The sequence below is a fragment of the Poecilia reticulata genome, chromosome 11, assembly GCF_904066995.2.
Source record: "Poecilia reticulata chromosome 11, P_reticulata-male-v2, whole genome shotgun sequence".
NCBI classification, from domain to species: Eukaryota; Metazoa; Chordata; class Actinopteri; order Cyprinodontiformes; family Poeciliidae; genus Poecilia; species Poecilia reticulata.
In genome coordinates, this window is record NC_088840.1 from 18337945 (window position 1) to 18359835 (window position 21891).

At 38.7% G+C, this 21891-nt stretch overlaps 3 protein-coding genes across 4 annotated transcripts in view; all 3 read right to left on the reverse strand.

The window, feature by feature from the left end:
• ash1l (ash1 (absent, small, or homeotic)-like (Drosophila)) overlaps window positions 1–2159 on the reverse strand; it is a 36778-nt gene extending 34619 nt beyond the window's left edge. For both annotated transcript variants that reach the window (XM_081612430.1, XM_081612429.1), the window contains exons 1-2: window positions 2000–2159; window positions 939–1065 (exon numbers count right to left, since the gene is read on the reverse strand). The gene's annotated coding sequence lies outside the window, so the exon portion shown is untranslated. The remainder of the gene's footprint in view (window positions 1–938; window positions 1066–1999) is intronic.
• Window positions 2160–4287: 2128 nt separating this feature from the next.
• Window positions 4288–11109, reverse strand: rnf115b (ring finger protein 115b). Its single transcript, XM_008422481.3, has 10 exons — window positions 10964–11109; window positions 10731–10855; window positions 8800–8858; window positions 8045–8105; window positions 7769–7959; window positions 6114–6182; window positions 5927–6005; window positions 5700–5793; window positions 4604–4719; window positions 4288–4474 (listed from the first exon to the last, which is right to left on the reverse strand). Exons 2-10 carry the CDS (start codon window positions 10806–10808, stop codon window positions 4349–4351), a joined length of 873 nt encoding a protein of 290 aa, XP_008420703.1. The 5' UTR covers window positions 10809–10855; window positions 10964–11109; the 3' UTR covers window positions 4288–4348.
• Window positions 11110–13710: 2601 nt separating this feature from the next.
• Window positions 13711–21279, reverse strand: scamp3 (secretory carrier membrane protein 3). The gene is made up of 9 exons (XM_008422480.3): window positions 20853–21279; window positions 20581–20661; window positions 19366–19476; window positions 18582–18702; window positions 18302–18430; window positions 17116–17275; window positions 16917–17018; window positions 15240–15357; window positions 13711–14398 (listed from the first exon to the last, which is right to left on the reverse strand). The coding sequence occupies exons 1-9, from the start codon at window positions 20904–20906 to the stop codon at window positions 14261–14263; spliced, it is 1014 nt and encodes a 337-aa protein (XP_008420702.1). The 5' UTR covers window positions 20907–21279; the 3' UTR covers window positions 13711–14260.
• Window positions 21280–21891: the final 612 nt, after the last annotated feature.

The following is a 21891-nucleotide window of genomic DNA, read 5'->3' on the forward strand; positions in this document are numbered from 1 at the left end:
AACGGTACATAAAGTGAGAACAAACAATCTGAATAACAGGGGATTCATAATAAATATCAGACCAGCAACCGAATAAGACGACAAGAGCATGGAGGAACGTAGTAAACAACTTCCCGCGCCCCCTCCCATTTCTTTCCTCTCACCCTCCCCGCCTTTCACTCTCTCCTCGCTTTTGCACACGTTGTTCATAACTGCTGATTTCCCTGTGGCCAGAGCAATAGTATCCAACCCACCCACTCACCAACCTCCACCCTCCACCACATCATTCACATGAGGGGCTGGCGTCTGCCCTGTCATTTCCACCAGGGCTTTTTACTCCATCGGTATTTGCACAGACTGAGCCCCGCTCAGAGGGAGGAACCAGCCAAATTCCTTTAGTACTACCTTCGCTGTGCATCGCCTAACAATGGAGCAGGGGCTATATAACCAGAACTGAGTGTGACCCTTAAGAGCAAAGAAGCAGCTGTGATGTTTTCAACCCGAAGCTGCATTGTAGTAGGGTATAAATAAAACACATCGGAGATGACAGGTGTCAGTCAGATCTGAAGCATGCAGTCATGCTCTGCAGAAATGCTTTGCTGGGTGAAACGAGGGGCATATTTTATGTGTATTCTGATTTATTAAGTATATCATGTAAAAACAAACAGCAAATAACATAATCGGCATTTAGTTTCCTGTACAGTCAACACAGACCCTCCTGGGATTCGCTCTTCAGCAGCTACTGGCCGTTCAGTCATACTAATATTTCTGAGGAAATCCATGTCCAGACAAATGAGATGTTGATTGAATTAAGATGAGAAATGACTTAGAATAGATTTAATCGTGCTCAGAAATTAACATGACGCAAATTGTGCCTCGGTTACACAGACAAAACAAGAGCAGGCAGCATTATTTTCCACTGATCGCATCTTACAAAGAGCATCTTTGAAAACACTCACCTTTGAAAATTTGTCCAGAAACGGCGTTCACATCATTTGGCTCTGTGTCCTGTCCTCATGTACGCATCAACGTGGTGGCCACATTTTATTATTATTATTATTATTATGACGATTTAGCTTCCAACTGCTGGAAATAGTAGAACCAAAAACACAATCAGATCTGGATTTGAAATTGCTGCTTACATGTACAAATCTATGCAAAGCGCCTGCAGCTATGAAAGATTTTAAAAAATTAAATAAAAAGGCACAAAGAAATCCCCGTGGATTCACAAAAGTCAGCGATTTTGTGCCAGGAGCGGTTCAAAACATAAAGTTACGAAGGTGGATTTTGAGTGCCAACATGTAAAAGCATCCTCTCAAAAACGTTTTTAAATACTTCCGATTATAGCTGGCAGAACATAAAAAATACACGGGAATGAATTGGTCAATTTGCGATTAATATAACTCCTACATTAACAAATGTGTTCGTTTATTATGGAGTAAACTGCCAGCTAACGCTCGTCCAATAATAGTCAGTCCTTATGTATCAATGGCACTGGCAGTTGCTAACTAGCTATCAATCAGAAGCCAGTTTAATAGCGATTTAAGCTAATTTCACCCAGCAACAACAGCAACCAACGCTCTAGTTATGCTAGAAACGAGCAGCAAACGCCTACAGCTTTAAGACAATTTGCGGTGACCGAAAGTAAATGTCACAACTCGGGGATAAGTGATGTCCATAATCTTGCATCTCCGTCACATTCTCGTAGTCACTCGTGTTACTACATCTCAGCTACGGCGGCTAACGATGCAGTAGCTACACTGGGGCTACAACCAAGGGGGAAAAATGTCAAAATTCGGTTTCAAATACGCACTTATAATCACTTCGACTCCGAATAGCAATTTTAAAAAATGTACGTTATATTCCAGTGGTGGGGAAAAAAAACAGCAGATGCAGAGCCGTGTAAGGTTATTAAAAAAAAACTGTCAACAAAATGGCGGCTGCGTTGAATCAACAGAAACCCGAAATGGGTCTCCCTGTAATTTCTCCCTCCGTAGCGGGTAAAACCGTTTCCCCTTACAGCGACTGGTGACGGTAATATCTCCAGAGGAGCTCTGAGATCCACAACGAGTCTCCGTTAGCTGGGCCTGGATGTGTCAGCGCGGGCCTCTCTCGTTAATCGGGCCTCCATGTCTGCTCAGCTCCGTATCGCTACTGTGTGTGTACAACACGGGCATTCTGAGTCCCACACGGGAGGGAGGGAGGGAGGAGGAGAGGAGTGGAAATGTCTGTTGTGAGCGGTTCCTGCGGTCCTTGGTCACTGAAAATATATATATATTTGTACCGTTTTTTTTGCAGCTATTCTAGGTTACCGTGAAGAGTTGTTTTGTGGGTTAGTTCAGGGTGTGTTCGCTGGTATGCAGCAGTCAACTGTCAGACTCTCGGAACCGCCTAGGTTAGCCACCACAGAGGGTCAACGTAACGTTACAGTACGTTAACAGCACAGACATAGGACGTGAACGCAGCACAAAAGCCTTTAAATAAACGGATTGCACACTGTAAAAACGAACATATTGGTCTAATTAAAAAAAAAATGACGGGGCTTATTTTATTTGTCCCCAGAAGCTGGAGTTTTTGAGCTGAAATTCAGAAAAATAAACTGTGATAGTGCCTCATTAGGAATTCAAAACTTCTCAACTAAAAGGTGGGAAAATATGCAAGAGAGCCTATGAAAAAAAGTATTCTGACTATTTTGATTCTCTTCTCAGATTTTGTCTTTAATCTTCAAAATCTAACCTTAAAAAAATAATTCTGGAGAATTATAAAAAGGTCAGAATTCTGATATTTTGAGATTAAACTAAGAATTCAGAGAAAACATAATTCTGCTATATTAAAACTTGTATTAACTGCGAATGGAAACAAAAAATTCACTTTCTTATACACCTATGTAGATATCTAATTCTATTATGAATTTATACTGACTGTAGCAAGTGCTATTTGTTCCAACCTCAACATAAAACACCATCGGACAACCCCCTGGCATTTTACCATTCATAAAAAACAGATTATCAGAGTGAGTAGTAGTGTTTTAAAAAAGTTTTGTTGCATTTTTTTAATGCATTGGTGTCAAACAAGGTTAATTCTACCACATATGGGCAGGATAAAGCAAATACTTTTGGTTGCACAAGTTGAAATATGGACTAATAGAATATAATATGAAAATATGAGGTGTTAGAATGCAAAAAAACAGCTTGATTTTCTAATTATTTTTGCTATTGATTGTATGTTATCGTTATTAGAAACGTAAAAAGAAAAGCAAATCAAATTTTTGAGAAAAAAATCGAGCTATTTTTGGAAACAAGAAAATTGCTTGCATTTAAGGGTGCTTTTACAACAGCCCTTTTTAGTTTGCTTTAATTGAACCCAGGTCTCGGTTCGACTAAAGTAACTCTATTGCGGTTTGAATGCATATGTGGATGCAAGCGAGTCAGAAATCGCTCTAAAAGCAGGAAGTGGACTATAGTGCAAGGCATTCTGGGTAAATAGTAACAAAATTAATAGTCTTTTTACTCAAAATAAAAGAGAAATCCTACAACAGCTAAAATCTGGTGCTCCTACAAAAAAAAGAAAATTTTATGCATTTATTACTGGAAATAAATTCTTGCAAAAAAATCACTCTGTATGTAAGCATCTATATAATATTACAACTTTTTGTATTTAATTAAATTCTGAAAATATGTGTATGTTTGGATGATTTGCTTATCTTTTGTATACTGAAAACAGGGTTCTTTATATTATTTCATTCATCATGCACTTGTCATAAAATGTTAAACAGTTTCTATTGGCCAATATGAAATTATAATTATTTTTGTACCAAATCAGGCCCAAAATACAGAAGGATTCAGCTATATGTTCAGCCATGTTAACCTCACTGACCACTGAAATAGACTGCAACACCTGCTTGTGTTTATCACATTATAAAACACAAGTATGTACAAAGAGTGGAGGTCACAGGGTTAAGCTTTAATAGCTGCTTTAACTTGGTTAAAGGTCAACAAAATCCTGAAACTGTCTCACCAAGACAATATTGTAAAAGTGTTTCCTCATAAGTCTGTAAGAGCCCATCATTTTGACAGCCACTAGCAGCGCAGTGGTTATTAGTTCGTCACATCAAAGTCAGTCATTCAGAAAACTGCCTCGGCGAGCAGCGCAGTGAGGAGAGCACACCTGCTCAGGATGTTGTCAAGCAAACTGCTGGGTGCTTCTTGGGAGCCGTGGCATAAAATAGCATTTTCCTTAGAGTAGAAAACATGAAGGTCCTTCACGGAGACGCGTGAATGACGTGAAGGCTTAAGCTGCAGTCAGAACTGCGGTGCATGTAATGTGTTTTATTTAAAAGCGGCTGATCCAACACGAAGAGTCCCGTTGCTCAAATCGCCTCCCTCTCTTGTTGCTCTTGCCTGTCAGAGAGCTCGTCTTGGGGCTGCTGCGATGTGGGCGGGAGGTTGTTGTCGACGCCGTCGAGACTTTTGCGGCACACTGGGCAGGTGTCATGCTGGAAAGAGGAGAGAAAACCTTTTGATCACTGCACATGAATTTGTGATGAAGCACAAGTGGAAAATTTCTGCATCCAGATTAGTGTTTCATGTTGATAGTTTGCAAGCGTGCCAGTTTTTATCCTCACCAGCTCCAACCAGGGCACTATGCAGTCGCTGTGGAAGTAGTGGAGGCAGGGAAGCTTCCTGACAGATTCGGCGAGCGAATACTCCTCCCTACAAACTGGACATTCTAGTCGGCAGTCTGAAAAAAAACAAAGAAAAATATTAGTACAGGCATGTTTGTTACTCTGAGCCCTTTAAAGAGAACCTCCTATGCAAAATTTACATTTTGCATGTTTTTGTACTTCCATTTGAGTTTTTCATTTTACTAGAGCCAATAAAAAAGGTTTTATTGGCTCTAGTGGCCTTTATTTGATATTGAATGGACATGAAAGTAGGTAATGAGAGAAGGGGGAAGACATAGGGCAAGGGTCTCCAGACCAGGAATCGAACCTGCAACGGTCGCATCAAGGACTAAAGCCTCCATGTATGGTTTGTGCTTAACTCCTGCGCCACCACAGCACCCCTAAGTTAATGTTTTTTAGTTTCTGGATTTCAAAAACTTCCCGATTGTTGAGTCACACTGCACCGTTACGTAGCAACCCCAGGGGAACTCCAGCACATTTGGTGAGCTGGTTTTACCCCTGTATGTGTTGTACAATGGCTACTGGATAAGACAAGTGTTTTGTTGTTGAATTAGCATTCAGAAAACCACTTGGTGAGTTATTGCAGGTTGTGTATGAGGCTGCACTTCTGCTTTTCAAAACGTACGGCTGCATCACTGCGGATCTGTTTGCAGCCATTTTCACATGCGAGTGTAAAGGTTGAGTTAGCGGCGTGGTCAACAGCAGCTTATTTGAATATAAAGTGACAAGAAGCCCTAAAACAATTCATTCTGAAAGGAGCTCAGAATAGACAGAACTGAACAAACTGAAATCTCATCATCTACGAAGGATTTTGTGCAAAGGATGGAACCAAACATGTTTTGTACAGCCCATAAATATATCCTAATCTGTTCAAGGAAGCAATAGGTCACCCCACAGGACAGCATAGACTAGAAAAGTGTGATGAATGACAGAAAAGGGGAAATACAGAAGGAAATTACTTCTATCATGAAACAAAGCTTTGTTTAAAAAGCCATAAGGCCAAACATACATCAGCAGGCCGTGCTAAAATTCCCACCTAACTGTTCTTGAGAGACGCAAACACTGGGCAGCAATGAGATCATCTCCTGTTCAGCCGGCGGTGGACCCGTGCTCTCCAGCCGCTCTAATAACTGGATGAGAGGAAGTACATCATATGATACAAAATAATATCTAAACTACTCTGGTGCTTCACATAAGGAGCTGGGCGTGTCTAGATTTGCATGCTGTGGTACTCCAGTGATCAGTAACTTTGCTGTTGCTGACCTCTGTGACGACCGCGTCGAGGCCTCCCTGTCCCCACGCATAATCTCCCGGGTTTGAGTACAACTGCATCATGCTTGATCTAAGGGGGCAAAGCAAAAGAGTGGAAGTGTCTCACACGAAGTCAGAGTGAAATCAAAAGCAACTGACGTGAATCAAAACCAGTAATGAGAAAGAAAAGCATGCTCACAGTTCGGTTGGAGTAGAAGTGGAGCTTCCGCTGGTGGCTAACAGTTCAGAAAAGACCTGCTGCATGATCCTTTTGAGTGAGAGCAAAACCAAGCAGAGAAACGTCTGACTTAGAAAACTTTCACTTGATTTTAAGCTGCTTCAAACCAACATGATGAATATTTTTTTAAATAATATAAGAAATTCTTGTGGTTTTACAATAAACATTGCAAGTTCTAGAGGTTTTCTAAAACGAGCTTTCACTTATTTTCTGTCCGTTCCTTTCAAAAATCCTTCATACAAGTCATTCACACAGTAAGAAGTTGAATGTTTAAAGTCAAAAGTATGGCCTAAAATGGAAGATGACCGTCACAAAAGCAGAAACAGAAATAAAAACCGTCTTTCTCAGTGGGGAGACGGAAGAAAACTCTATATAAATTGAAAGTATTAACCTTTGAAAATGTTCATCCAGTTTGGAGGAAACAGTGCCCCCTGCAGGCCACAAAAACAAAACCTTGCAACCCTCCGTTGTGAAAGTAGAAACGGAAAAGAAACTGATTGTTTTGGTTTAATCAATGTAAAAGAAAAAACAATACAGAACTAATCAACTTCTCAAATAGTAAAAAAAAAATACTGGTGAAAAACTAAGGAGCATTTATTTATTGATATATTTATTGGTGCATGTTAGATGCCACCAGCAGCGGAAAACGTGTGAATTGCGACCAGATTCCTGTAATGTTTTGGTGTGGAGTGCATTGGCGCGCATCGTCATCACCACAACTTCTAATGAGGCTTTTAACACCAGGAAATAAAAACTTTTCAACACAATATCTTTCTCCAGATAAGAGCCAAATATTAACATCTGTTTTGTGGACGTTCAATACAAATACGTGTCCTATTAAACCAGTGCTTCTCAATTCCAGTCCTCAGGCCCCCCTGCTCTGCATGTTTTAGGTGTGCCTCTATTCCAGAACAGCTGATTCAAATGATTACATGACCATCAAGTACTGCAGAGGCCTGTTAATCACCAAAATATTGAATTTAGGTGTGTGGCAGAAGGGAAACATCTAAAACATGCAGGGCAGGGGGGCGGTGAGGACCGGAATTGAGAAACACGGTATTAAACCCATATGAATAGTACGTGAAAAAGTCTTGTTTTAAGAAATGAGTACAAGCATTAACACTTTCAGCTAGTAGCTGTTTTAGGAAGCCACTTGCTTCTGCAAAAATACACTAGACGGAATAAAATTCGCATGAAAGGTTAAACATTACAGATATTCACTGAGCTGCCTCAGACATATAAAGCAGGGATGCATGAAAATGATGGAGGGCAGTGATTCTCAAAGACTGGAGAAGGGCATGAGAATTGGGAATACGTTTTTTTATGCTGGTCACAAGGAACGAAAATATGTCCTTTATAATGTTTAGTTTTTTGGGGTTTTTTTTACCAGGTTTTATGTTGTGCATGCATGTAACATGTTTTTTTTGTGTGTTTTTTTACCTTTTCATGAGTTAAGAGGCTTAACTAAAGAAACTACCTAAATATTGCCTTTAGTTAGACCAATAGCAACAGGAATATGTCTAAAAAACTTTTAAAAACTTCAGAAAACCTGGACAAATATTGACCCAGAAAGCCAAACACAGTTCCCTGTATCACTGAAGTGTCTACAAACATACCCGTATACAGTGGGGATTTGCTCAGGCCTGGAAGACTCGTCCTGCTCAACGTTAAAAGGCGAGTCCTGTTCCTGCAGCTCTGTAACGACCGGGGACGCCGGAGATACCTGCTGGTTGTCCTCTGGGCGGGACTCGGAGGAGGGCGGGTGGGACAGCAGGGCGGAGCGCTCCATGAACACCAGCTGCCATATCTTGCAAAGGGAGACCAGAGAAAATTGTCACACAAAGGCTGAGGCACAAAGGAGTCATTGTTACGACGCAATTACTTCCACGTACGTCTGGCAACTGCAAGTTTGACTCTGCATTTGTTACTGATGACGCTCTGTCCCGCAGGAAACTTCACACACACAAAAAAGACAAAAATTAGGAGAGCATCTTTCTCTTAAAAGATTGCTGGAGGATTTACTTCCTCCAGTGGAAGGAATTTGGGGGATTCTGACCAAATTCAGCACCTAATTTTCCTCCTACTTGAAGGCCCCAGGGTGCACCGACTGGCGAGCTAAAAGTTCCTTCTCTGTTTCAGGATAAATTAAACTATCCATTAAAAAAGCATCATGTGAGTGTCTTTTTGAACGACGTACTAAAATAAAGGAAGAGAAAGTTTGGATATGTAATCTGGAAGCAAAAGTAGGTGCTGAATGTCGTTGACTGCTCAAAAGTGGAGTAAAATAGGTAAAATAGAATTCAGTATGATGATTGTCTTTTTAATGAAAATGTCTGTTAAAAAGAAATAAAAAATTATTCATTCTAAATAAAATTATAAAACATTTATAAAACATTTCAGCCCAGGAAAAATTGGGTTTAAATGTATGAATGTAATTTGTATGATCCAAATTACTTAAGTAAAGACTCTATATTCCCAGGTTCTTTTGAGAATCTTAGAAGACTGAAGGTTTTCCTCAGCATAAGTCAGAGGTTTTCACATGATTTAATATCAAATATCTTCAGTAATGCATACTTTCATAAGGCAAACTCCCAACTACGTCGTCAAAACTGAGAGAAAAATGTAATATTGAGCATTCAGTTTTTACCTGGAGTCTTCTGTTACCTCCTCGATGAAGTCGGACTCGCATGTGGGGCAGACCAAATCCTGAAAGGAAACAAGTTCATCTTCAGAAATCTCCTCATCTCGTTTCACAGCCAATGCCTCTGGGTTTTTAATCATCTGCTGTATCTGCTGAGGTTTATTCCTGCAATGGTTTCTTCCAAGAAAAATGCTGGATCTGGCTGCAGGGGTTTGATCTGATTTACGCTCCGGATTATTAGCGACGTTATAAACAAAGCAGATGCTTGTTATTCTACATTTACCACAAGTTCTGCTCCGAGACAATACTGAATTAAACTGCTGTTAAATGTCAAATTATTAGGCTTTTTATGACCTCTAAATATCTTCAGACAACTTATATTTGGCCAAATGTGACAGCCCAATCTATGATATAAATAAATTAAATTAATGGCATAGAAATTTTAAAATAGCATCCCAAAAGGCAAAATAAAAAAGCAGAAAATGTCCCTAAAAATTTAAATCAGACTAAACACATGAATTGAAGTTCAGCTGGATGCTTTAATCCACAGTCAACACTTCATGTCTCAGTTACATCATTTATTAGTTTTAATTGTATTTTCTTTCATGTGAAACGTTTATATTTGCAGATTTATATAATAACACTGCAAATTCTTTTTTTAAATCATTTCTAGTGTCTGAAATAGATTTTTTTGGTCATATTAGTACTGGATACACAAGGCAACCCAAATGCTTTAGGACATCAAATGAAAGACAGAAAAAAGTTATGTAAGAACTTTTCATTCCTTATGTTTTCTCTTTTTTAATTTGACAAATAATTTCCAAAGGCACATAAATGCTAAAAATAAAGTAGCCCAACCCTATCCTGCATCAGCTCTTTGGTTTTACTGCATAAATAATTTTGTCGCAGTTTTTCCAGAGATTTTAATCTCTGAAAAGACCACAGATTTCATCAAGGAAATGTTCAGTACACAAAAAAATCCAGTTAAAGAAAACTTGTCTGAAAATCTGCAAAGCAGCTGACATTGCCTTCTGTTGAAATACATAAAATATGGTAGGAAAATATAGATACGTACGGATATCAAAAGCTTGGTAAATAGACTAAATACGCTTGACTTTCAATATCTTTGCTCAGGTTAAATTTGGACTACACATATAGGCTAAAAAGACCTACAATTTTCATTTTTATATATATATACTAAATAAAGACAATGACTGTGTGACCTGAAATAGTAGCAGGCGCTATCATGGAAAAAAAAAACCTACTGTATTACCTCTGTAGTATGCTGCCTTGGGGAGAATCCCATAAGCCCGTTAAACATAAATGATACAACGGCTTGCCATATTTAGTTTTTCTATGTTCGCTTCTTCTAGAAAAATTCCAAATTAACAGTTTTTATCTAAACCTTCAGAAAAATCAGATTGGGACCACAGAGTTCCGGTGTTGTGTGGTTTGTATGAATTTTCGGTGGTGTGTGTGTGTGTGTGTGTGTGTGTGTGTGTGTGTGTGTGTGTGTGTGTGTGTGTGTGTGTGTGTGTGTGTGTGTGTGTGTGTGTGTGTGTGTGTGTGTGTGTGTGTGTGCTAGCAGTGTGCACACCCACAGCACTCCCTTCGTGTTTGGCACGCAGTTGACAGCAGACAACTGGACAGAGCAGAAGCGCTTCTAAATATGGCAAAGTGAATTACCAGATTTTACTCGCACCATCTAATTTAAGAGTTTCATGCTACTACGCGCACAAGACCTACCTCCAAGTATCTATTAAAGGCTGATTATTTAAGAGATTTCACTTTATTATAATTCTGAGGCGAATTATAAGGGATTAAAAGTGCATTTTGTTTAAAAAGGAAGCAGACAGTAAATCTGTAAATCTTAAATTAAGACATTAATGACAATAGTAACGCTATATACATGTATATGTAAATATAAAAAGACCCACCGGCAGTTGGGGCTCCGTCTCTTTCCTGCAGAAGTGGCAGTAAAACCGGTGTTGTGGTGTGTCCGCTGCCTCCGCCATGTTTACAGTGAGGAACTGTCTTTGACGTTGCTCTCTCAGCCCCCTCACTCAAAAAATAAAATAGCAAAAAGTATCAGCACGGTTAGGAAAGCAACAAAGAAATATAAAAGAACAAAGAAAATTTAAAGAAGTTTAAAAAAAAAAAAAAGTGACACCAGGTTTGCAGGTCCTTTCCACTGTTTTCAGTGTTTCCAGGAGCGCTTCTTGGATGAATGCCGCCCTAGGCGAGCCTCTTCCTCTGGGCCCCTCATGAGTGTTAATGTCATTGTAATTCAGGGCTTTAAATGATTCAGAATGATTTATTTGAACATTTTGTTTTTGTTTTTTTTCAAACTCAAGTATTGATTGAACAATCAACAATGTATTTTAAATACAAACATTGAGTTGACACATTTTAATATCGTGTTTTTAGGGTGCGTTCACACTGCAGCCTGAAGTAACCCAATTCCGATTTTTTGGCAATTCCGATTTTTTTTTGCCGGGCCGTTCACACTGCCAGTAAATGCGACCTGTATGCGTTCTGCAGTGTGAACGGGCAAACGACCTGAAAGTGTCCCGCATGCGCACTAGAGGGCGCAATAGCATCGGCGTTGTCAGTGTTCTGCCAACCGCTATGAAAAGAACTGCTCCGTGTTTGCGGAAGTAAACATGGAGACTAACGGCGGAGCTTAACTTGCACATTTGAAGTTGTTGTCCAGCCGCAGCATATTAACAACTTAATCCTCATATAGTCCGTCATGGTTGTTGGTTTTCTTCCCGCTTGCGCGTATCAGGACACAGAATAGTGAGATTTGTTGAGAATCAGTGACGTTCAGTTTCGGATGAATGCGACCTGAGGTCTCATTTGAATCGGATACGTATCGGATATGGATCGCATTCGAAAAAGAATCTGACCTGTGTTGTTCACACTGCCATGAAAAGATCGGATACAGGTCGCATTACGTCAAAAAAAAAAAAAAATCGGAATTCGGTCACTTCAGGCTGCAGTGTGAACGCACCCTAATTACAGAATCAAGGATATATTGCCCACATGCAATTTTTTTCTGAGGGTTTTTAAGCATTAATGACCTTTTCAATTTCACGCCACAGCAATTAAGTCCAGACTTTTACTTGGCCACTCTTTATTTAGTTTTCTTTTATTAATTAGTTCAGAGGTAGACTTGCTGCTGCTGTTGCTACGGGATGGTTGGACATTTCCCTCAGATTTTTCTGGTAGAAACTAGGATTAATGGTTTGATCAATTACAGCAACTTCTCCAAATAACATAAAGTATCCTCAGACCACCATTATACAATTCTGCCAAAATAATAGTCTGATTTTTGCATTTACAATTGTATTCTGTGACATGGAAATTAGATCTGAAACATTTAATGTGACAAAAAAAAAAATCTGTAAACTTGCCTTTTAAAGTAAGAATCTTTTCTTTTTTACATGTTCCTCACACAGATATAAACTGCTGAAGACGCTGTAATCAGATTTAAATAATTCAATTCATGTTAAAATTGTCTAAATATTCTGTTTTCTACACTACATCCTCTTGATGCCAAAAACAGAAACATAACATAGGTACTTGATAACTTCCTTAACAGAAAAAATGTAATAATGGTCATCAAAAATGTTTGATTTTTAATTGCCTAAACTTCAAAAAGAATAAAACGGGCAACATTTTTACACAGCTTCAGAGAAGAGCGATAAGGCTTTGACGTTTTATCACATCTTAAAATACCCTCAGCCTGACCTACAACCAGTGGCGTGTGGTCAGGGGAGGCAGGTGAGGCAGAGGCAGAGCCTCACCTGTCATCATGGAAAAATAAAATATATTAAAATCATTTATAAAGATATTTTCACCGTGGTTTGTACTATAAAGTACCTATTTTTTATTTAACCAAATCTGATTATTTTTTCTTCAAAATTGCTGGATTTTCGCATTTTCCCATTCAAATGCTTGGAAGCGAAGCCGGTGAGGCAGCAGTGAGCTGAGCCTCACCTGGGATTGCTCAACCTCTCGCTAACTGCACTGGCTGCCATTCTATGAGAGCATGCTCCTCCTGTCTGTAAGTCGCCAATAAAATGGTTAAAAATATTTAATGTATGAACTGCTTTTCCATAATTTAGCTTATGTATTTAATGTACTGTGTTTTTATTGTCACCAACTGTGTGTGTAACGTGTTTCGTGTGCTGAGGAGCGATCTTAAGCGGCAGAGAACAGATTCGAGGTGAGGCAGGCAGTTCTTCTGCCTCATCGCTGGGGGCGCTCATGAACCCAGACATTGGTGACTCCACAACTGCAGAGTAAGAGACAGTACAGCGAGCTACATAGACATGGCAAGCTAGCCGTACAGCAGCTGTGCTGATACGGAGAGCGAGAAAGAAGTGGTTTTGAGTTGTACTTTAACGGTTTCTCCCTTTGCTGTTAAGCACAGCACAAAATTAATATCTACATGTCAAGTTTGATTGAGATAACAGAATTATTAAGCATCACATGTTAAAGAACAGTCTTTTTGCCCTCCAGCATTGTTCGCATGCGCGAAATGTCCTTATGTAAACAATAGCATGCAGGGGGTCTAGATTTGTAAATCCGATTGTAATTAAGTCATTGCCTCACCAGCTATGAACCTCACCACACGTCACTGCCTGCAACATACATGACAAATGGCTGCAGTCTGTGAATTTCTCAGTATAAGGAAGTTCAAAGGAAATAATTTTTAAAAATCTACAGAAGAAGCTATAAATGACTCCAAAGAAATGCAAATAAACCACTGAATACTGGCCAACTCAATGCCACCCCCTGACAGAGGCACCCTGGGCAAAGAGCCATCCTGATCAAATCATTGTTTTTATTTAAAAGTAATTATTTTTGTAATTCAACTAAAGAAGTGAAAGCAGCTGCAGACTGTGAAAGCATGGCATTATTTATTTTTTAATTAAAACCAAAACAGTTATAATCTTAATCACATTAGGCTTCAACAGAACAATCACATATACCAGAAACAAAACATTTCCTCTTTACAGTGTGAGAAGATTTGGCAGCAGAGCTAAGTAGTACTCATATCTGTAACAACTAAATATTTTGTTATTCAACACTTAAGCAAAACAAAAACACTATTTTAGGATGAGCAGATGAGTTGTAGATATGAAGATATGAAGGGAAAAGTGGCAACATTTCAACATAAATGTATGTATTTCAACAAGCTGGGTACACAGGCAGCATTGTTTGCTTCCTCCTCCGATAATTTGACAGCACTGTTTTTATATTTTACACAATTTCAACCTTTGCGTTTTTGGTTTACTCAGTTTGGCAATGTGCGCAGCTCGTCCTGTACACTTTCAAAACCCGAAAACTCATGCACGACTACTCAAATTTGAACTTTCTCGGAGGTATTTCAGCAGACCCCCGCTTTCGCAGAAGCGACTCTCCACCGCTCAAGAAGCGGTGCTTCATCCCGTTTCTCCTATCGAGGTGCGGTGAAGGCCCCCTGGGCAGCAGAGGCAGCTGCTTGGCGTACGGCCTGATTGGACATGACTCCGGTGGCGAACTCAGCCTGAGCCTTCTGGAAGCTGGCATCGGTTTGCCGGTACATGCTGTGGATCTGAGGCGGAGAAGAAGAAGAGTACACTGACACCTGATATGTGCAGCAATTCATTGTCACATTATCGGCACAATGAGAGTGAAAACGACACCCGGAACCTGATATGTGGCTTTTCTAAGAGGCAGCTTGCTATCTGCTGGATGTATGGGCCACACTTTGGACACAAAACAATGATGTGAGCCATCATGGTCGCTTACAAACCTGACTCAGTTACAGCAGTTACGTCTGGGGGAATCGACCAAAATTGCAGCACTTGTGGAAAAATACTCAAAACATCAATCCAAGACAACGTCAAGGCTCAAATTTACTTGAGGTATACATTTTTTGCCAAGATTTGTGGATTTCCTTCCTGTTTTTTTTTCCGATTAGAAATCACAAAACAACAACAAGCACACCACACCTTCAAACTAAATAGTGAAAACGAATAGGAAGTAGTTATTCTTTTCAAGAGCAAGGCTGTTAAAGATCTGCTTTAAAATTCACACTTTAAGTTTAGTGTGATAAAAAACGGCCAATCAAAGCTTTTCATTATTAGTTGTAACTTTTAATAACAGAATCAAAAATTCCCTTATTCAAAACTAAAATAGAAACACAAAGTAAAAGTTACAACTTAATCCTATTCAAAGTAAGCCATAAACACCATTTGTGGGTTGGCAGTAAAAGATTGCTAAGTAGCCAGGTTTAAGTTTACAACAATAAATTTGATCAAATCTCTGTGGAAATGGAGCTAATGAATCTATAAAAAAAAAACAACACACAACCTGAGGAGCATTCTGTCAAAATGCAGCCTTAACGTGTGCTTCTAACTTTGGATTCGCCCTACAAATAGAAAGCTACTGACCTTCTTTAGCAGGAAAACCCCCATGGCGGTCTGGGCAGTGAAGAGGGTGGCATTGAAAATCATGAGCACGCCAACGCCAGTGCTTTTATTCAGAAGAGCCAGGCTCACAATCCAGCCGCTGGGTAGAAAAATAGGTTACAGTGAGAGAAACTAAGAGTGACGATAAGAACGAGAAAATCACGATACCAAGACGTTTTGATGTGCTTGTCTCTCTTAGGATACAACTGCAGTGAATTAAATTAAATCCAAGGAAGAGATTAATCTGTTATAGCCAATTTAGCATGAAACATGTAGTTTATGAGTGGTCCATCCAAGGAGTTTTCTAAAGTTAAATTAGCACAAAACTGCGATTGAACTAGGGGTGAAACGATTAATGGAATTAATTATTGAAGTAATTGTCAACTAATTTAGTAATTGATTAATAGTTAACTGGAGTATACAGACGCAAAATAAGACAATTTGATGAAATAACAACAAAGGCAGAGTGGTAATTAAGCCAAAAATATACAATATATATATACGTCTGTTCTACCCAGAACTCTTAAAATGGCATTTTAGCTTCACCTAGTTCAAATTATGTAACAAGAAATGTCCATTTAAGCATATTTTGCTGTCCAATTATAAATAACAAAATATATAAACAGATTAGTAGGCAGTATTTTTTAGCTGCAGATGCATCCTTTGCTACAAATGATCATTTGTACACTAAAGCATGCTATGCTACTGCATTTTAGGCTGCTTTTTTTTGTTATTCAAAAAAGTTATGTAATTATTTGCATCCTTTAGTGTATTTCTAATATTGTTCAAAATGCTTAAGTGGGAAATCTGCAGAATGTGCCAGTATTTTTTGTTGAATCTGCTGCTGGCTTTGGTTATACCCTGCGAGCTTCCCATAAGCTTCCCATAAACCGACTCTGAATTATGATCTTCATTTTCAAACAGACCGAATTTCATTATCTTAGAAAAATAACACAAGAAAAGTCACATCATTCCTGACACAACCTGATTAAAAAAATCTGTACATATTTACGCCTTTATTTCCACTAAATTAGAATTCCTGTATTGCACTCTTTTCTGAAAACTAAAAACATCCATTTAAACAAATTTAAATGGATGCAGCTAGGCTTTTGACTGGAACCTAAAAGTTTGAGCACAATCTAAAAGTCTCTCCACCAGCTTACAGCGAAGAGATTTAATAAGCTTGGTATCGTTTTTAAAGCTTTCAGTGACCCGACCCCTTCCTAAATGTATCCCAGACAGGCCCTTCAGGTCTTCAAGTAAAGGTCCTGTTACACACAAAATCAACTCCAGATCGGCTCTCGGTTCTTTAAGTCATTATGGTTCTGCTCTCTGGATGCCTCTGATCAGTAACTACAGCGTCTCACTTTAAAAGCAAACTCAAAGCATTCCTGTTCTGCCAACCTTGCAGCATTTTATTGAAAAAAACTTTCGGTTTCTTTGATTTTTTTTTTTTATTTAAAACTTTTTAAACCATTGTTGCTCTACAAACTAAGAAACCAACCTTTCTCCATTAAGAAATTATCATGTCATGACAAGAAAAGAAAAGGTTGTTACTGTGAGGAGAGATTAAATTATTGGAATCTACAATACAACTGCAGCATCGTTCCCCTTCCTAGAGATATATTTCTCTGATTAAGGAGAAAAATACATTTATACCTGAATCCTGATCCGGGGATCCCAATAGTCATGATGACAAAGACGCAGACTTGGGCAAAGAAGATGAAGAAAAAGATAAAGAAGTTGAAGGAGCTGTCACTCCTGCAAGAGAATAATAAATAAAAACATGCAGCAATTAACAACAGTCAAAACAATATTTTCATCTGAACATGAAAGCTGATGAGCAGCTGCGATTTACCTGAAGGCTTTATACACGGGTCGGTACCAGCAGACGAAGGAGCAGGGCGTGAAGAGGAGGGCCCAGAGAATGGAGAGGCCGAAGCCGGAACCGTTGGTCGTGTCCGCACAGAACATGGCCAGGGACGAGATCAGGTTGAAGACGAGCGTGAACGCGGAGACTGCATGTTGGAAAAGACGGAAAAAATATTAACAAAGACTCTAAAACCGTCCCGTTTGCACACAGAAACAAACCAGCGTGTCAGGATTTGGTTCAATAAAAACAAACATCGTTTCAAATTAGATTTAAACTCTCCTGAGTCCTTCGTCTGTAAATAGCAACACATACTAGTGAGATCTTGTATTTTTGGGGTGAATTTAAATTTTTCTAAAGTTTTTTGTTTTTTTTTCTCAAATTACATTTGAACCTTTCAACAAAATTTGTGTCAAAGCAGCATTTTTGTGTGTAATTTACTTGCATTCAAAATGTAGTTTTTGAATAGTGATGTGATTTCTGGGCATTGGAAAAAAAAAAGTCTTTTAAGTACCTTTTGTTATCAAATTTATTAATGTATTAGTTCAAAAAATAATCAACAGATTAGCACTAGATGGTATTGATATATTCTTAGATGCAGATTGAATTTAATTCAAATTCCAAAGAACCTAATTGACCCCAAAGCACAATTAAATCAAATTAAATACAGATGCAAATGATCAAGCGTACACTAAAGGAATCATCTGTTGTTGCATTTCAGGGAATAAAATGTTGATTTTCTTATTTTAAGACGAATTGAATTATTTATTTGCATTGTTTTAAAAAACGGTTTAAATCGTTAAATAAAAAAATCTGCAGAATGTGTCCACTTTTTGTTTGATTGATTGCCAGAATAGTTGACAAAATAATAAATTACTAAAATAATTGTTAGTTAAAGCTCTAGTTGTACACATATATTTGAGTCTATAAGTTAAATCATAGAAAACTGGAGAATTAAAGAAAATAAACATTATAGCACTTGTGTCTATTGTGAGTTTATATAAACATCTGAGCAGAACCGCATGCGATATGAACTTCTTCCTCATGGGTTTGTTCTCAACTTCCCTCCACTTGTGAGTCGTGCTTTTTGTCAGGCCCAGATCGTGAAGTTAAACCCACAAGAAAACCAAAGTTTATTACATTTCAAGAGTATATATTTCAGAGATAAACTCACACATCCAGAAGTAGTACATGATGGTGACAGTTCGCTGGAAGCGCTGGCTGATTTCCACATTGATGTCTTGGTAGAAGCAGGGCCCCACAGGACAGAACGAAGGCAGAGGGGGCCAATTATTCTGACGAGCTGCAGAAGAGAACAGAAGCAGGTAAAGCCAAAAAAAAAAGCGCAAAGCCTTTTACATATTTATCTGATAAACCCAGTGTAGTAGAAATCTATCAGAGGGCACCATTATTCCACCTTACAAACAAAATCATAAAAATTGGTTGCGTCTTACAGGCTCCAGGGCCGAGGCCGTGTGACTGCAGCTCCCGTTCCCGCCTCTCCAGCTCCTGGGCTTTCCTCTCGAGCTCCTCCTGCTTCTTCAGGAGCTCCGCTGTGGTGGCGTTCACTGCAGGCTTACACACAGAGACAGCAGGCAAACGGAAAGTCAATTTCCACATTAAAAGTCTGCTTTTACTACTTAAATAATGACAGGGGACATGTAAATGTGTTAGCTGCAGATCCAAATGCTGAACAGGTTAGGATAGGTCTATGGGACATACAAAACATGTTTGTAACATTTTTTTTTGCACAAAATCATTCTTAGATAATGAGATTTTAGTCTGCTCAGTTTTCCTATTTTGAGCTCTTTTCAAAAGAAGGGCCTCCTGTCACTTTAAATCCAAATAATCTGCTACTGGCTAGCAGATTATCAACATCTACATTCACAGGTGAAAGCAGCTGCAAAGAGACCCACCAATGTGCATCTTTGAAAAGCAGCAGTAGAGCCTCCTGGACAACCAACAAGAATGAAGCAAGTGATTTCTGGATGTTAAGTCAACAACAAAACACTTGTCTTTTCCAGCGGCCATGGCACATTGCTTCCACAATCTATTTAACAATTAATAACTACTTTCTGTTGGTCTGTCAAACAAAATTAAAATAAAATATGTTGAAACAGTTCAATGGATGTAAATATTCTTGCAAGTCACTGTCAGTATGTCCTCTGTGTCACATCTATATGGGCACCTAGCTCCCACAGAAATAAGAACATAGTATTGACCTCACAACATGAGTACCTGTGCGTTATAAGAGCCATAGTTGCGAGGCTCAGTGGGTGTCGTTCTGCTGGGCGGCGTCTGCGCAGGCGGAGGTGCAGACGGAGACGAGGCTTCATATGGCGGTGGAGGCTGCAATACATTTGTTTAGAAAGAAAGAAGGAACACACGTCCATTAATGTCAATAAAAAAGACATTTAAGTTACTTTAAACTACTTATTTGGAAATTCTTCATAGCAGCAGAATACAGTAATGTTAAGAAAACCAATTAGACATTTTGAACACAGCTAGATGGATGTTACAGATATTTAATTTGAACAGTGTTTCACTTTGATGCTTGTCGGCACTAAAACAATCAATGGTTCGACGTCTGAGTTTTACAGATCTACATAATGATATTTATAAGCACATTTCTGTGCAAAATTCCTGACTCAGCTCCCATTTCATTATGGTGTGCTTAAAAGGAGCAAAGTTTACCTGACAATTAAATTTTAAGATGATGAAAATGGTCTAACCTTTTTTTAAAATCAATAGCGGAGTTCTGCGAAAAGTTATAAACCGGACTTGATGTTCTTACAAAGAACATTTTAATTACAATCTGTGAACTTTTGTCTAAAGGATGGATACTGACCAACTTTGTGTCTATAAAGCACAAGCTGTAACGTAAAATATACAGGTACATCTCAATAACTTTGAAAATATGTTCCGATGAGGCTTTAATTGTTCTGGTGTAATATTCTAATCTTCTAATTATGCTGAAAATCATCATATTAAACTCAAATAAATAAACCATTTTGATATACTAACACATATATAAAGCGTTTCACTTAATGAGTTACTGAATAAATAAACTTTTCAGTAATATTCAAATTTATTGACATGCAACTATAGAATGTAAAACTTCAAATACTCTCGCAGCATTAGCATTAGCTCTTGTACAGAACTGTGCAAGTTGATTAGCATAGCATCCTATCCATATTTTTTATAATTTTTTTTAAGTACATGTAGACATAAAAGTTCACTATAAAATATTTCTACTCTGGTCTGGATTAAAGGAAATGAAACCAGAGAAAAGCAAAAGCTAAAGAAATAAGGAAGAATCGACAGATTAATTGAGTGACAGATGGATAGAGGAAGAGACGGATGATGCTAACTTTTAACTTCAATGACAAAAGGGGGTGGGGGGGGTCTAAAAATGCAATATTTTTTTTCACACAATCCATGTAATACACTCACCCCAGCTGGTTTATCAAACGGGTTGTAAAGGTCCAGTGTTGCATACTCGGTGTTGCTGCTATGCTGAGTCACAGCAGGGTCCTAGCAGACAAAAACAAACTACATTATAACAGCTATACCACTGGTTGAATTCCCTCTGCCACATCGGTTTACAAAAGCTACAATGCGAATAGGCAAGTCACCAAGGAGGACAGATGGGCCCCAGCATGTCACATGAGCAGCAGCAGAGATCTGTCATCCATCAGGACCCCCACAAGCTTCCTGTCACCCACCTGGAAAGGATTCTGGTCCTCCGTCGGTTCGGGGAAGCTGGTATATTTCGACATGACAGCGGCCACTGCCTCCTAAAGCTGATGTAAACGTTAGGGGAAAGAAGAAGCTAAGCTAATGCTAATTTTTCGAGGATTTACTTTCTGTTTCTTGTCAAAAAAAGAAAGAAAAAAAAAAAAAAGAAAGAAAAAAGGCAGATGTTGCTTGCTGCTGTCGGGTTATCCGGTCAGCTATATATAGCTACATTGGTGGCTCGTTGCTCATCTTTTGTAATTAGACTAACGACTAGTGGCTGGAAAGACGTTTCTGTGTCAGCATTAGCCGCTAACGTCTCGATAATAGTCTTGTGAAGTCAAGGAGGAGCGGAGGAAATCAGATATTTTCTGCTACAGGAAAACAAGAAGAAGTGGTCATGTGACTTCTGCTGCGGCACGGAGTCACGTGGGTAAGGTGGGGGGCGAGAAAACAGACATGTTCTAAATAATAATAATAATAATAATAATAATAATAATAATAATAATAATAATAATAATAAAGTTAGCATTTTTAATTTAGAGGGAAATATGTTGTAGTTATTTATAGTAAATATTAGTCAATATTTTTGGTTGTTCTAAACCAAATTTATTTGAGAAGCCAATGTTTTTTTTTCATGGGGAAATAAAATGAAACAAAAATGTAGGACAATATTTAATCGATTTATATATGAAGTTAATATTAATTAATTGTGTCGAAGAGTCACTTGTTGCTCCTTAGCCTCAGGTTGCAGAACCATAACTGAGCAGTAGCTTAACTGCTAACGCTAAAAGTGCCACCCTTTAATTTGTAATGCTTTGTTAAAGTAAAATTGTGAAGGTAAAAGATTAAAGCAATCTAAGCGACCAATTATTTGCAGTTTCTCTGCCAGCACATATCGCCATAAGAAACTGATTTCGTATTATCTCCTCAATACAAGGGCAATAGCAGCAGCACGACCAGCTCTACTACAGGGACATCAGCCCCCGTGCGCCCCTTTCTAGGACCACCCATGCTGGAGACCCATTT

Bases quoted from the DNA above. Each gene is read 5' to 3' on its own strand.
- scamp3 (XM_008422480.3), bottom strand. From the start codon at position 20,906: ATGTCGAAATATACCAGCTTCCCCGAACCGACGGAGGACCAGAATCCT. The intron at 17,276-18,301 runs GTGAGTTTATCT...TCCAACATGCAG, and splicing joins CATGTACTACTTCTGGATGT to TCTCCGCGTTCACGCTCGTC. The intron at 14,399-15,239 runs GTCAGTAGCTTT...TCTCCGCCTCAG, and splicing joins GGGTTTTCCTGCTAAAGAAG to ATCCACAGCATGTACCGGCA.
- rnf115b (XM_008422481.3), bottom strand. From the start codon at position 10,808: ATGGCGGAGGCAGCGGACACACCACAACACCGGTTTTACTGCCACTTC. The intron at 8,859-10,730 runs GTGGGTCTTTTT...GTTTCCTTTCAG, and splicing joins AGACGGAGCCCCAACTGCCG to GATTTGGTCTGCCCCACATG. The intron at 6,183-7,768 runs GTATGTTTGTAG...CTCACTCAAAAG, and splicing joins CAAATCCCCACTGTATACGG to GATCATGCAGCAGGTCTTTT.